Below are 15,755 nucleotides of genomic sequence, written 5' to 3'. Positions count from 1 at the left end.
TAGTCCAGTTTTCTTGTACAGGCGTTCGAGCTGACGGTTTCGTGACTTAAACAGGCGGAGAGCAGGGGTGAACCAGGGCGCGGTTGGGTGAAAGAAACAGAACGGGTTTTTAGGGGGGCGTGGTAGTTCAGGAGTGAGTGGAGATGGGTATTGTAGTGGGACACTAAATCGGCAGGTGAAATGGTGGAGTTTGTGGGAGGGAGGTCGTCAATGTCACAAGAGAGTGCTTGGGTGTTAATGGTCTCGGTCTTGCGAAATGAAATTGATCTGGGGAGGATCATTTTTGAATAGGGGATCTTGAGACTGAAGGTAACTAGGGAGTGGTCAGACTATAGTAATGGGTGGGGGGTGCAGTCAGAAGGGGTGGAGCCGGAGCAGCAAACCAAGTCCAAAATGTGTCCTTTGTTGTGAGTGGGAAAGTTGATGCATTGTGTTAAACCGAGGCTGTCAAGGCAAGAGATGAAATCTTTTGTGAAGGGATTATTTTGATTGTCAAGATGAATGTTGAAGTCGCCAAGGATGATAATAGTTTGACAGAGGGAAAAAAGATGGATGACTAGTTGTGACCAGGCATTTAGCCTGTGCCCTTTGTGTTTTTTGTAGTAGTTTTACTGTTTTTGGAGTATTTCTGTCGTCTTCTTGGAGAATTTTTGTCATGGTTATTAGTCTTTAAATGTTTGTCTTCTTGTAGAATTTCTAATCTTTTTGGAGCTTTTGTTGTCTTTTTGAAATTGAAATTTTTCTAGTCTTTTTTGCAGCATTTGTGATGACTTTTAGTCTGACTTGTCTTTTTGTAGTATTTGTTGTATTTTTGAAGTGTTTTTGTAGTCGCTTTTTTTGTCTTTAAATGTTTGTCTTATTGTAGCATTTGTAGTCTTTTTTTTTTTTTTTTTTTTTAGCATTTTGTCATGATTTTTTAGCTTTTGACCACTGTGTTTTTAGTAGTACAGGTAGTCTTTTTGTAGTATTTTTTAGTGTTCTTCGAACATTTTCTCATGATTTCTGCCTTTGAATGATTGTCTAATTGTAGTATTTGTAGTCTTTTTGGAGTATTTTTGTAGACTTTCTTTGTACAGCGTTTGTCATGATTTTTAGTATGACTTTTGCCTTTCTGTAGTATTTGTTGTCTTTTTTGGTGGATTTTTGTAGTCTTTTTGAAACATTTTGTCAGGATTTTTTAGTTTTTAGCCTTTGACCATTGTGTTTTTGTGCCATTGGTCGTCTTTTTGGAGTACTTTTGTAGTCTTTCAGTAGCATTTTTAAAACATGATTTTTAGTCTTTAACAGATGTCTTTTTGTTTTATTTCTAGTTTTTGGGAGGATTTGTGTAGTCTTTTTGGAGCGTTTTTAAAACATGATTTTTAGTCTTTAACTGTTGTCTTTTTTTTTTATTTGTAGTTTTTGGGAGTATTTTTGTAGTCTTTTTGCAGGATCTTGTCCGGATTTTTTCGACTTGCTGTTGTCTTTTTGTCGAACCGGTCATATTTTTGGAACATTTTTGTAGTCTTCTTGCAACAGTTTTTCAGCCCTTGAACATTGTGGGGTTTTTTTTGTAGTACTGGTCTTTTTAGAGTATTTTGTCATGATATTTAGTCTTTGACTCTTGTCTTTTGCAGCCTTTTCAGTGTATTTTTGTAGTCCTTTTGAAGGATTTTGACATTTGTAGTCTTACTGTTGTCTTTTTGTAGTATTTGTTGTCTTTTTGGAACATTTTGTCATTATTTTTTTCTCTTTGACCATTGTGTTTTTGTAGTACTGGTCGTCTTTTTTTTCAGTATTTTTGTAGTCTCTTTGGTTTGATTTGTAGTCTTTGACTTGTTTTTTGTTGTTGTTGTATTCACAGTATTTCTTTTGGGATATTTTTGTAGTCATTTTGCAGCATTTTGTGATGATTTGTAGTCTGACCATTGGTTTTGTTTGTTTTTTTGGTAGTATTTGTAGTCTTCTTTGAGTATTTTTGTAGTCTTCTTGAAACAATGTATTCTGATTTTTTTAGCCTTTGATCATTGTCTGTTTTTTTTTAGTAAAAAGTACTATTTTTTTGCAGTGTTTTTTTGAAGTCTTTTTGCAGAATTTTGCCATGATTTGTAGACTTTTTTTGTTTTTGTTGTTGTATTTGTAGTGTTTTTGGAGTATATTTCTACACTTTTTGCAGCATTTTGCCATGATTTCTAATCTCTGTTGTTTTTTTTTTTTGGTCGTATTTGTAACTTTTAGAGTACTCTTTAGACTTTTTGCAGCATTTTTTAAAGTATTTGTAGCCTTTTTAGAGTATTTCTGTAGTCCTTTTGTTGCATTTTGTCGTGATTTGTAGTCGACTGTTTGTCTTATGGTAGTATTTGATTTGTTGTGTTGTGTTTTTGTTGTATTTTTAGCGTTTTTGGAGTGTTTTTGGTGCATTTGTCATGATTTGTAGTCTTGTTTTTTTGTTGTATTTTTAGTGTTTTGAATTTTTGTCGCCTTTTTGCAGCATTTTGTCATCATTTGTAGTGTCAGTTGTTTTTTTTTTTGTAGTATTGTTTGTCTTTTTGGAGTGTTTCTGTAGTCTTTTTTACAGCATTTGTCATGATTTTTAGTCTCTGTTGGTTTATTTGTAGTATTTGTACTCTTTTTGTAGTACTTTCTTGACTTTTGTTTTTAGCCTTTGAGTGTTGCCTTTTTATAGTATTTATAGTGTTTTTGGAAGCATTTTTGTCTTATAGATTTTTTTGCAGTCTTTAGTCCTCACCCCAAAAAAATGAAGTAGTTTGGTTTGTGATATTTTTTGTAGTTTAAAATGTATTTGTAGTCTTTTTGCTGTTTTTTAAATGGTATTTTTAGCCTCCTTGTCGCTTTTTGTCATCTTGTAGTCCACCACTACACCCCAAAAATTATGTAATTTGGTTTGTTCTATTTTTGTGTTTTTAACATTTTTTGCAATGTTTATTTTTTTATTTTTATTTTTTGGTCCTTAATGATATTTTTTTTTTTTTCTTTTTTTTTTTTTTTTTTTGTGGTCTGTTTAGTCTGTTTAATATTTTTGTTGTTGTCGTCATTGTATTTTTCTGGAGTAATTATGTTTAATTTTTGTCATACAGTCAACATTTTTTGAAAATTTCATTATTGTTTATTGTGTCCAAGGTTGAATTTCCATGTTGACTCAGGGTTCAAAGTTCAAACCATCATAAACATGATTAAAATCAACTTTAAAAAACAGCCTTGCCTTTTTTTATCCGGAAACGAACAACTTGATTTAAAAAAAAAAACCAACAAAAAAAAACTAAATAAATAAACCTGTTTTCCCTTTACAACTGTTTTTTTATTGTGTAAGATAAAACCGGAACTGCGCGTGTGTCCGTCGTTTCGTTGTGAAATGCGCCACCGGAAGTTTGCAGAGCAACTGGGCGTGTTTTGAGCGACTCTAAGCATTTCCACGAGACCAACAGGACTTCATTGCTTTTTATCTTTTTTTTTTCTCTTCCACCTTTCGTCAAATAGTTCTTTTGTTTTCGGAAGGATGTCTCACGCGGTCAGCCCGACCAGCACCGGCAGGAGTTCGACGTCGGACAGCTTTTTCAACCTGGGATACACCCGAACCATCCCGGGACTGCTCAAAATGGCCCAAATGGTCAGACAACACACAACTACAATAACAACAACACTCATTAGCATCATAACGTCTTTTGCTCACGTGCTTAAAAAAGCTAGCGTGAAGTCAACAGGGGTGCATAAGGAAGGATTATTTGGGTGTGGTTAAAAACCTAAAAAAAAAAGGCTCAAATTAGCTTCATTTTTACGTTACTGTTAGCTCATTGGACGGTGACAGACGTCCAATTCATTTGAACGGGGAGTGGCTGGCCAATGAGTTTAGGAGGAGCTTCGTTTAGTTATGTCACAGTAAGTAAAAAATAATAAAAGATGGACCAACATAGTGCGTCTATGACTGTCTATTAGCGCTCGTAGATGTTGCGTCACTTCCTGTAGATGTTGGGGTGATTCCAGGTCACTTCCTGTTGATTTTAAGTCACTTCCTGTTTATATTGGGGCAATTTTAGGGTACTTCGTGTTTATTCTGGGTCTCTTCCCATTTGTTTGGGGTGATTCCAAGTCACTTCCTGTTCATTTGCGATCACTTCCTGTTTATTTTGGAGGTGATTTCATGTCACTTCCTGTTCAATTTATTTTAGGGCACTTCTTATATTTTCAGGGTCTCTTCCCATTTATTTTGGGGCATTTCTAGGTCACTTCCTGTTCATTCATCACTTCCTGTTAATTTCGGGGCGTTACCGGGTCACTTCCTGTCCGTTTTGGGACACTTCCTGTTGATTTAGAGTCACTTCATATTGATTTTGGGGTGATTCCAGGTCACTTCCCATTCATTTTGGGGTATTTACGGGTCACTTCCTGTTAATTCCAGGTCACTTCCTGTTAATTTGAGGTCACTTCCTGTTTATCTTGGGCCAATTCCAGGGCACTTCCTGTTGAAATTTGGTCACTTTCTACTTATTTGGGGTGTTTTGGGGTCACTTCCTGTTTGTTTTGGGGCATTTCTAGGATACTTCCTGGTTATTTGAGGTCACTTCCTGTTCCTGTTAATTTTTGGTTCCCTATTTATTTGGGGCGTTTTGGGGTCACTTCCTGATAATTTTGGGTCACTTCCTGTTGATTTTGATTCATTTGATATTGATTTTAGGGTGATTCCAGGTCACTTCTCATTCATTTGGGGCATTTATGGGTCACTTCCTGCTAATTCCAGGTCACTTCCTGTTCATTTGAGGTAATTTCCTGTTTATCTTCGGCCAATTCTGGGGCACTGCCTGTTGATTTTGGTCACTTTCTATTTATTTGGGGTGTTTTTGCGTCACTTCCTGTTGGTTTTGGGTCACTTCCTGTTGATTCTGTGTCACCTGATATTGATTTTGGGGTGATTCCAGTTCACTTCCCATTTATATGGGGCATTTTTGGGTCACTTCCTACTAATTCCAGGTCGCTTCCTGTTAGTTTGAGGTCAGTTCCTGTTTAAGTTGGACCAAACCTGGGGCACTTCCTGTTGACTTTTGCTCACTTTCTCGTTATTTGGGGCATTTTTGGATCACTTCCTGTTGATTTTGGGTCACTTCCTGTTGATTTCGAGTCACCTCATATTGATTTTTGGTGATTCCAGGTCACTTCCTGTTTATAGTGTGGGAATTCTGGGGTACTTCCTGCAAATTTCAGGTCACTTCCTGTTAATTTGAGGTCACTTCCTGTTTATCTCCGGCCAATTCTGGGGCACTGCCTGTTGATTTTGGTCACTTTCTATTTATTTGGGGTGTTTTGCGTCACTTCCTGTTGGTTTTGGGTCACTTCCTGTTGATTCTGTGTCACCTGATATTGATTTTGGGGTGATTCCAGTTCACTTCCCGTTTATATGGGGCATTTTTGGGTCACTTCCTACTAATTCCAGGTCGCTTCCTGTTAGTTTGAGGTCAGTTCCTGTTTAAGTTGGACCAAACCTGGGGCACTTCCTGTTGACTTTTGCTCACTTTCTCTTTATTTGGGGCATTTTTGGATCCCTTCCTGTTGATTTTGGGTCACTTCCTGTTGATTTCGAGTCACCTCATATTGATTTTTGGTGATTCCAGGTCACTTCCTGTTTATAGTGTGGGAATTCTGGGGTACTTCCTGCAAATTCCAGGTCACTTCCTGTTAATTTTAGGTCTCTTCCTGTTATCTCAGGCCTATTCTGGGGCACTTCCTGTTTCTTTTTGGTCACTTCCTGTTTATAGTGGGGTAATCCTGGGGTACTTCCTGTTGATTTTGGGTCACTTCCTTTTTATTCCGAGTCACCTGATATTGATTTTAGGGTGATTTCAGTTCATTTCCCATCTATTTGGGGCAATTTTGGGTCACTTCCTGTTTATTTTGGATCACTTCCTGTTAATTTCGGGTCACTTCATATTGATTTTAGGTGATTCCAGGTGACTTCCTGTCTAGCGTGGGGAATTCCGGGGTACTTCCTGCCAATTCCAGGTCACTTCCTGTTAATTTTAGATCACTTCCTGTTTATCTTGGGCCAATTCTGTGGCACTTCCTGTTGATTTTTGGTCACTTTCTATTTAGTTGGGGCGTTTTTGGGTCACTTCCTTTTTATTTTAGATCACTTCATGTTAATTCCGAGTCACCTCATATTGATTTTACGTGATTCCAGGTCACTTCCTGTTTATAGTGGGGCAATTCTGGGGTACTTCCTGCCAATTCCAGGTCACTTCTTGTCAATTTTAGATAACTTCCTGTTTATCTTGGGCCTATTCTGGGGTACTTCCTGTTGATTTTGGGTCACTTCCTGTTGATTCCGAGTCACCTCATATTGATTTTAAGTGATTCCAAGTCACTTCCTGTTTATAGTTGGGTAATTCTGGGGTACTTCCTGCCAATTCCAGGTCACTTCCTGTTAATTGTAGGTGGCTTCCTGTTTATCTCGGGCCTATTCTGGGGCACTTCCTGTTGATTTTTGGTCACTTCCTGTTCATCTCGGGCCTATTCTGGGGCACTTCATGTTGATTTTTGATCACTTCCTGTTTATCTCGGGCCTATTCTGGGGCACTTCCTGTTGATTTTTGGTCACTTCTTGTTTATGTCGGGCCTATTCTGGGGCACTTCCTGTTGATTTTTGGTCAATTCCTGTTTATAGTGTGGCAATTCTGGGGTGCTTCCTGTTAATTCCAGGTCACTTCCTGTTAATTTTAGATCACTTCCTGTTTATATTGGGCCAATTCTGTGGCACTTCCTGTTGATTTTTGGTCACTTTCTATTTAGTTGGGGCATTTTTGGGTCACTTCCTGTTTATTTTGGATCACTTCCTGTTAATTCCGAGTCACTTCATATTGATTTTAGGTGATTCCAGGTCACTTCCTGTTTATAGTGGGGCAATTCTGGGGTACTTCCTGCCAATTCCAGGTCACTTCCTGTTAATTTTAGGTCTCTTCCTGATTATCTCGGGCTATTCCGGGGCACTTCCTGTTGATTTCTGGTCCCTTCTTGTTTATCTCGGGCCTATTCTGGGGTACTTCCTGTTGATTTTGGGTCACTTCCTGTTGATTCTGAGTCACGTCATATTGATTTGAGGTGATTCCAGGTCACTTCCTGTTTATAGTGTGGCAATTCTGGGGTACTTCCTGCTAATTCCAGGTCACTTCCTGTGAATTTCAGCTCACTTCCTGTTTATCTTGGGCCAATTCTGGGGGACTTCCTGTTGATTTTGGCACATTTCTAGGTCACTTCCTGTAGATGTTGGTGTGGGTCAATTCCTGTTCATTTTTTTTTTGTGTCAACAATAAGTTAATGACGTTCATCGGGATTTTGAAAGTGTGCGCTTTGTGCTCCAGGTGGCGCTGCTGATCACCTTCCTGTGCGTGCACTGCGTGCGGGGCTGGCCCAGTTGGGCCGCCTTCCAGTTCTTTGAGGTGGTGGCCTTGTGGTTCCTGGTGGTGCTCCTGATATTCTTCCTCATGCACTTGTGCCGCCTACAGGGCAAGATGCCTTGCATCAATTGGCCGCTCACTGTAAGCCACACCCACCTTTCATGCTCCTCCCTTCTTCTCTTTCTCTGCCTGTTCTTGCTAATCTTTTCCTTCTCTTCCTCACCGTTAGGAATTCTTCCACTACTCGGTGGGTACGGTGCTGATCTGCATCGCCTCCATTGTGGCGGCGGTGAAGAGCGGGGGCGTGTCCGCCCTGGTGGCGGCGTCTGTGAGTCGACGGCATGTTTGCGATGTTTTTTTTTTGTTCTTGTTGTTTGGTTGATGTTTGCGTCGTGTTGTCAGGTGTTCGGTTTCATCACGACCTTCCTGATGGCAGTCAGCTTGTGGACATCTTACAGTGTCTCCTGTGGACCGCACCACACCGGTATGAAATAATAATATTGGGAACTGATTGATTAACGACTTATTGATAACTAGTCGATTAGTAAATTAATTGACAAGTATTTTGATGTTCGTTTCATGTAAAAATAACCTCTCAACTTTTTATTGTAATTTATTGAATGAAATTTGGGTTAGCTGGGATAGGCTCCAGCACCCCAGCGGCCCTTGTGAGGCTAAGCGGTTCAAAAAATGAATGTATAATAAAATTTGGATTTATTTGTATTTCTTGAAAACTAAAAAAAAAAAACGTCTGTTTTTTTTTTTTTTCCTAATTTTTGCTTTCTACATTTTTATATATAGTGGGGCAAATAAGTATTTAGTCAACCACTAATTGTGCAAGTTCTCCCTCTTGAAAATATTAGAGAGGCCTGTAATTGTCAACATGGGTAAACCTCAACCATGAGAGACAGAATGTGGAAAAAAAACAGAAAATCACATTGTTTGATTTTTAAAGAATTTATTTGCAAATCATGGTGGAAAATAAGTATTTGGTCAATACCAAAAGTTCATCTCAATACTTTGTTATGTACCCTTTGTTGGCAATAACGGAGGCCAAACGTTTTCTGGAACTCTTCACAAGCTTGTCACACACTGTTGCTGGTATTTTGGCCCATTTCTCCATGCAGATCTCCTCTAGAGCGGTGATGTTTTGGGGCTGTTGTTGGGCAACACGGACTTTCAAATCCCTCCACAGATTTTCTTTGGGGTTAAGATCTGGAGACTGGCTTGGCCACTCCAGGACCTTGAAATGCTTCTTACGAAGCCACTGCTTTGTTGCCCTGGCTGTGTGCTTGGGATCATTTTCATGCCGAAAGACCCAGCCACGTCTCATCTTCAATACCCTTGCTGATGGAAGGAGATTTTCACTCAAAATGGCCCCATTCATTCTTTCCTTTACACAGATCAGTCGTCCTGGTCCCTTTGCAGAAAAACAGCACCAAAGCCTGATGTTTCCACACCCATGCTTCACAGTGGGTATGGTGGTATTCTTTTTCCTCCAAACCAGAGAACCTGTGTTTCTACCAAAAAGTTCTATTTTGGTTTCATCTGATCGTAACACATTCTCCCAGTCCTCTTCTGGATCATCCAAATGCTCTCTAGCGAACCGCAGACGGGCCTGGACGTGTACTTTCTTCAACAGGGGGACACGTCTGGCGGTGCAGGATTTGAGTCCCTGGCGGTGCATTGTGTGACTGATAGTAGCCTTTGTTACAGTGGTCCCAGCTCTCTGTAGGTCATTCACTAGGTCCCCCCGTGTGGTTCTGGGATTTTTGCTGACCGTTCTTGTTATCATTTTGACGCCACGGGGTGAGATCTTGCGTGAAGCCTCAGATCGACGGAGATTATCAGTGGTCTTGTATGTCTTCCATTTTGTAATAATTGCTCCCACAGTTGATTTCTTTACACCAAGCGTTTTACCTAATGCAGATTCAGTCTTCCCAGCCTGGTGCAGGTCTACAATTTTTTTCTCTGGTGTCCTTCGACAGCGCTTTGGTCTTGGCCATAGTGGAGTTTGGAGTGACTGGCTGAGGTTGTGGACAGGTGTCTTTTATAGCGTTAATAGAGTTAAAACAGGTGCCATTAATACAGGTAATGAGTGGAGCCTCGTTAGACCTCGTTAGAAGAAGTTAGACCTCTTTGACAGCCAGAAATGTTGCTTGTTTGTAGGTGACCAAATACTTATTTTCCACTCTAATTTGGAAATAAATTCTTTAAAAATCAAACGATGGGATTTTCTTTTTTTTTTGTTCTTCCACAATCTGTCTCATGGTTGAGGTTTACCCATGTTGACAATTCCAGGCCTCTCTAATTTTTTCAAGTAGGAGAACTTGCACAATTGGTGGTTGACTAAATACTTATTTGCCCCACTGTATTTGAAAACATTTCATTAAAAACAAAATATGAAGGGGAAATACAGTATTATATTGATTATTTAAAATGCAGTGAAGTTTCTATTCATGAAATTCTTTTGGTTTAATTATTTTTAATTTAATTTATTTACAAACATTGAATTGTGAACAGTTCATTAAATAATTATTACATTAATGAATAATTATTTATGAAATAAAATGAATAAAATAAAATGAAAAAAAAAATGAAATACAAATTAATTTGTAATTAATGTATCATTAAGAAAAATTAGTTATTAATTTAAAAATTAAAACATTCAATGAAAAAAATATTTTTAAATGTAAAAAAATATTGTAATAAAGAGAAAAGGCAGTAAATATTCTCTTGATTTCTTTCGTCTTCATTTAAAAAAATAGTAATGATTGATATATTTAAAAAATTTAATTGGAAAAAAATGATTACGGTAATTAGAAAAACAAAGCAAAAAACGGAGAAAAATTTAATTTAAAATGCAGTGAAATTTCCCCGTCTTAAAATTATTTAAAAAACTTTTTTTTTTCACAAATTACAAATTAATTATGATTTATGAAATGTAATCAAAATTAATTTGTATTTAATGTAATATTTAAAAATATAGTTATTTATTTAAAAAATAAAACAATCACTAAAGTCTAATTTTAAAATTTCTAAAATTATTTTTTGTAATAAAATTGGATTAATTAGAAAAACGAAAACAAAAAAAATGAAAAAAATTATAATTTAAAATGCAGTGAAATTTCCATTCGGAAATGTTTTTTTTGTAATTTTTCATTTATTTACAAACATTTAATTGTAAACGGTTAATTAAATAATTATTAAATTAATTACAAATTAATGGTGAAATTGAAATTTCAAATTATATTAAATTATAAATTCGAAATAATAGAAATTTATTAGTAATGAATGTTTAAAAAAAATTGTTAATTGTTTATTGTAATAAAAATGAGAAAAGGCGGAAAATATTCTCTTGATTTCTTTCATCTTCATTTTTAATAAAATAATTGATATATTTAAAAAATATATTTAATTAGAAAAAATGGATTAATCAGAAAAACAAAAACAAGAAAATGGAGAAAAATTATAATTTAAAATGCAGTGAAAGTTCCATTCATAAAATTATTTGTTTTTAAAATTTATTTAGAAACATTTCATTGTAAACGGTTCATTAAATAATTATTAAATTAGGAATTATATGTTATAATCAAAATTAGTAATGAATGTGTGATTAATAATTTAAAAAATATTTTAGAATTAAAAAAAAAATATTGTAATAAAAATGAGAAAAGGCAGTAAATATTCTCTTGATTTCTTTCGTCTTCACTTTTCATAAAATAATTGGTATATTTTAAAAAAAACATTTCATTTGAAAAAAGGATTGATAACAAAAACAACCAAAAAAAACAGCAAAAAATGTAAATATTTGCCTACTTATTTGTCATTTTAAATTTTGCAAAATTTTTATTTATTATATTGCATTTATTTAATTTAAAAATGGGGAAAAAACAGTTCATAATTACAGTAACTGTCCTCGATGAAATCAGACTTCAAGCTGCTTTGTAAAATAACAAAGTTGTAGTCATTATTTTTCATTTTTTCATTATTATCAATCATTTTTGTTGTCATGACATATGATGAACAAAAATAAATTAAATGACTCATATTTCTCGCACACAGGCGCAGCTGTGTAACACCCTCAGATAAGATTGGCCGCCTCCGGAGCCAGCTCCCTTTTCCGCTTAGTAACCGGCTGACACGTCAACGCGATTGGACTAGAGTTGGGAGCTGAAAAATGTCGTCATTGCACAGGAGAAGTGGCTTCCGCGACATTGTTACACAATAACAACAGGTGCAAACAATGTATTTTCAACTTGCTGATTACATTTCCCATCATTCCCTTTGGTTTTTGTCGCTAAGTTTGGGACGATGAGAGAGCAGCGCCCTCTGTTGCCCGTTGTGTGCCATAAAAACCCTGTTTTTTGTTTGTTTTTTTATAAATTCCTCACCGTTTACAGTAATTGCACGGTGCTAGTGTTTCAACAAAAACGTACCATAGAGAAAATCAAGTTTACACGACCGATAACGATTATTGTTATCACGATTTTGACACTTTTACGCTTATAAAATGAAAATGTGAAAGCACACAGAGTCGACAGACTGTTAAATAACACCTTTGACGTTTGTATTAAATTGCGGTCATGTTAGCGTAAGACCTAGCATCATGTGAACTGCATGTACAGCTCTGTGACCAATCACGCGCTTTCTTTTACGTGCAATTGTTAGTCAAGATCCGGGCATCAAAAAAGAGTTACTGTATGATGATATTATGATGTATACTGGTGAAATGTTTTTATTTATCTGGTCTAAATTGGTTGAGAGACACAGAATTTGGTGGACGTGTTAACCAGAACAGAACGTGTGAAAAAGTGTTGAAGACCTAAGCCTGATTTTGAACGAGTCAGCCATTTTGGTTACAAGCTTTTCAGGGTGAATTCCTTCAGTAGTGAGCCTTAAGAGCTTTATAAAATAAATCAGCCCCTAGCACCAGTTTCATCTATTGACTTGAAATTTGGTGGACATGTTTATCACACTAGGATGCACCAAAAAGTCTCAAGAACCCATGCCGGAAATTGAACAGAAAGTAGTCCATTTTGGTTTGAAGAAGTTACTTTAGGCCAAATTACAAAACTAGTGCTGTCTGAAAAGTTGTAAAAAAAATCAGCCCCTTAAACCAGTTTCATCTATTGACTTGAAATTTGGTGGACATGTCTATCATACCAGGACGCACAAAAAAGTCACACGGACCCATGCCTGAAATTGAACTGCAAGTCAGCTATTTTGCTTTGAAGAAGCCACTTTTGGTAAATTCCCAAACGGGTGCTCCTTGGAAAGTTTGATCAAAAAAATTACCCCCTGGCACCAGTTTCATTTATTGACTTGAAATTCGGTAGGCATGTCTATCATACCGGTATGCACCAAAAAGTCTCTAGGACCCATGCCTGAAATTGAACTGCAAGTCAGCCATTTTGCTTTGAAGAAGCCACTTTTGGCAAATTCACAAACGAGTGCTCCTTGGAAAGTTTCATCAAAAAAATCAGCCTTTAGACCCAGTTTCATTTATTGACTTGAAATGCGGTAGGCATGTCTATCATACCGGTACACACCAAAAAGTCCATAGGACCCATGCCTGAAATTGAACTGCAAGGCAGCTTTTTTGGTTTGAAGAAGCCACTTATGGCCAATTTTCCAAACTAGTTCTCCCTGGAATATTTCACCAAAAAAATCGGCCCCTGGCACCTGTTCCATGTATTGACTTGAAATTTGGTGGACATGTTTGTCATACCAGGATGCACAAAAAAGTCTCAAGAATCCATGCCTGAAATTGGACAGGGAGTCGTCTATTGTAGTTTGAAGAAGCCTCTTTTGGCCAAGTTTCCTAACTAGTGCTGTCTGAAAAATTGTACAAAAAAATCCGCCCCTAGCACCAGTTGCATCTATTGACTTGAAATTGGGTGTGCATGTCTATCGTAACAGGATGCACAAAAAAGTCTCGAGGACTCATGCCTGAAATTGAACTGCAAGTCAGCCATTTTGCTTTGAAGAAGCCACTTTTGGCCAAATTCTCTTAGTTGTACTCTCTGGAAAGTTGCACCAAAAAAATCAGCCCTTAGGACCAGTTTCATCTGTTGACTTGAAATTCAGTGAACATGTCTATCATATCGGAACGCACCAAAAAGTCTCTAGGACCGATGCCTGAAATTGAACAGGAAGTCGTCTATTTTGGTTTGAAGAAGCCTCTTTAGGTCAAATTTCCAAACTAGTGCTGTCTGGAAAGTTGTACAAAAAAAACAGCCCCTGGCACCTGTTCCATGTATTGACTTGAAATTTGGTGGACATGTCTATCATACCAGGACGCACCAAAAAGTCTCTAGGACCGATGCCTGAAATTAAACAGGAAGTTGTCCATTTCGGTTTGAAAAAGCCACTCTTGTTCAATTTTCCAAACTAGAGCTGTCTGAAAAGTTGTACAAAACAAATTAGCCCCTGGCACCAGTTTCATTTATTGACTTGAAATTAGGTAGACATGTCTACCATACCGATACGTACCAAAAAGTCTCAAGGACCCATGTCTGAAATTGAACTGCAAGTCAGCCATTTTGGTTTGAAGAAGCCACTTTTGGTCAAATTCCTCTTAGTAGTACTTCCTGGAAAGTTGCACCAAAAAAAATCAGCCCCTAGCACCAGTTTCACCTATTGTCTTGAAATTGGGTGGCCATGTGTATCATACCAGGACACACAAAAAAGTCTCTCAGGGCGATGCCTGAAATTGAACAGGAAGTCGTCCATTTTGTTTTGAAGTAGCCACTTTTGGCCAAATTTCGAAACTAGTGCTGTCTGAAAAGTTGTAGAAAAAAATCAGCCCCTAGCACCAGTTTCATCTATTGACTTGAAATTGGGTGGGCATGTCTACCATACCAGGACGCACAAAAAAATCTCTAGGACCCATGTCTGAAATTGAACTGCAAGTCAGCCATTTTGGTTTCAAGAAGCCGCTTTTGGCGAATTCCCAAACTAGTGCTGCCTGGAACGTTTCACCCAAAAAATCAGCCCCTAGACCCAGTTTCATGTATTGACTTGAATTTAGGTAGACATGTCCATCATACCGGAACACACCAAAAAAACTCAGGACCCACGCCTGAAATTGAACAGAAAGTCAGCCATTTTGGTTTAAAGCAGCCATTCCTACTAGGGAATTCACCCAAATGAAGTATCCTAGATAGTTTCCTTGATGAGAAAAATAAATGACCGTTGAAGTGAATGACATCTTATAAAGACAAAAGAACGTCTGGATGAGCTCATGCTCACGTAGCAATATTAGCGACTTAGCATGTAGTCGTTCAGCGTCATTACACGCGCTAGCTGTTAGCAAGCACTGCAATACAATCATTTCTATTCTGCTGATTTTACACTTTTTGGAAGGAAAAAAAATGTGAAAATTGTTTTTACATGCAAAATGAACATGTTTTTGTCTGAATGTTTCAATGTTGAAAGTAGAAAACGTAGCCTAGCTGTAGAACAATTTTTCAATTTACCAAAGTGACAAAAAAAACCCATCTGCCATTGAAATGAGTATAAACCATTCATGTGTATTACTGTAACGCATTATCCATATTTATATCATGTCTTCCAGTGACTGAATGTTTAAATCCTGCTGCAACTTGAGTTTTTTCACGCTGATTATTTTGTATTTGTGCACTGGCGGGCTTAAAACGCCCCTGAAAGTTGCTTTTTTTCATGGCTTTGTCTCCCCGAAAGTGCCTTAACGTGCCAGACGATGAAGCGGTTAGCGCGCTAGGTGCTAGCTTGATGCTATGAGAAGCGAGGAGCACAATATTTACACGTGCTTTCATGTTTATTTGAAGTTTGTCATGTGCTGCATGTTTGCAATTAAACCATTATTGCACCAACACGTGACTCTTATCTGACTAATCATCACGCAATATTAAAAATAACTTCATTCGTAAACTTGATGCCAGCAGGATGCGCGATTTCCTGTCACAGTACAGGGTGCACCTACAGTTCTTGGCCGCTAGAGTTCGCTATTTAACAAGCTTTAGATTCTAACGCTGATTGAACGTCAGATAACTTTGGCTTTGTTAGCGCCTGTCAACAGGGGGAAAAAATCTCAACTGAGTCAACAACTTGCTGACCGGAAGTCTCACCTGTCATGTGGCATCATATGACGCAGGATACGTGTTATTTATAGCGCCCGAGTGTTCAAATATGAGACATATTTTGTCTCCTACACGTATACTGACGCACTCATTGGCTGCCATTGACGGCGATGAGACGAACCAGAGTGGCTGTAAAAAAGAGCTGTTTTTACTTTAACTAAACCGTAACGTTGTTATATTAGGATTTACAGCACTCAAACTAAAGAAAAATATCAACAAGCTTCCTATTGTTTGAACGGCTTTAATGGCA

General features: G+C 37.4%; 1 protein-coding gene across 1 annotated transcript; it reads left to right on the top strand.

The window, feature by feature from the left end:
- The first annotated feature begins 3,346 nt into the window (after window positions 1–3,346).
- On the top strand, window positions 3,347–15,238 carry cmtm7 (CKLF-like MARVEL transmembrane domain containing 7). The gene is made up of 5 exons (XM_057835215.1): window positions 3,347–3,607; window positions 7,347–7,523; window positions 7,612–7,710; window positions 7,785–7,866; window positions 11,448–15,238. Exons 1-5 carry the CDS (start codon window positions 3,497–3,499, stop codon window positions 11,459–11,461), a joined length of 483 nt encoding a protein of 160 aa, XP_057691198.1. The 5' UTR covers window positions 3,347–3,496; the 3' UTR covers window positions 11,462–15,238.
- The last annotated feature ends 517 nt before the right edge of the window (window positions 15,239–15,755 follow it).

The sequence above is a fragment of the Corythoichthys intestinalis genome, chromosome 4 (assembly GCF_030265065.1).
Source record: "Corythoichthys intestinalis isolate RoL2023-P3 chromosome 4, ASM3026506v1, whole genome shotgun sequence".
Classification (NCBI taxonomy): Eukaryota; Metazoa; Chordata; class Actinopteri; order Syngnathiformes; family Syngnathidae; genus Corythoichthys; species Corythoichthys intestinalis.
The sequence above is the reverse complement of the archived record's forward strand: the minus strand, read 5'-3'. Positions and strand labels throughout refer to the sequence as shown.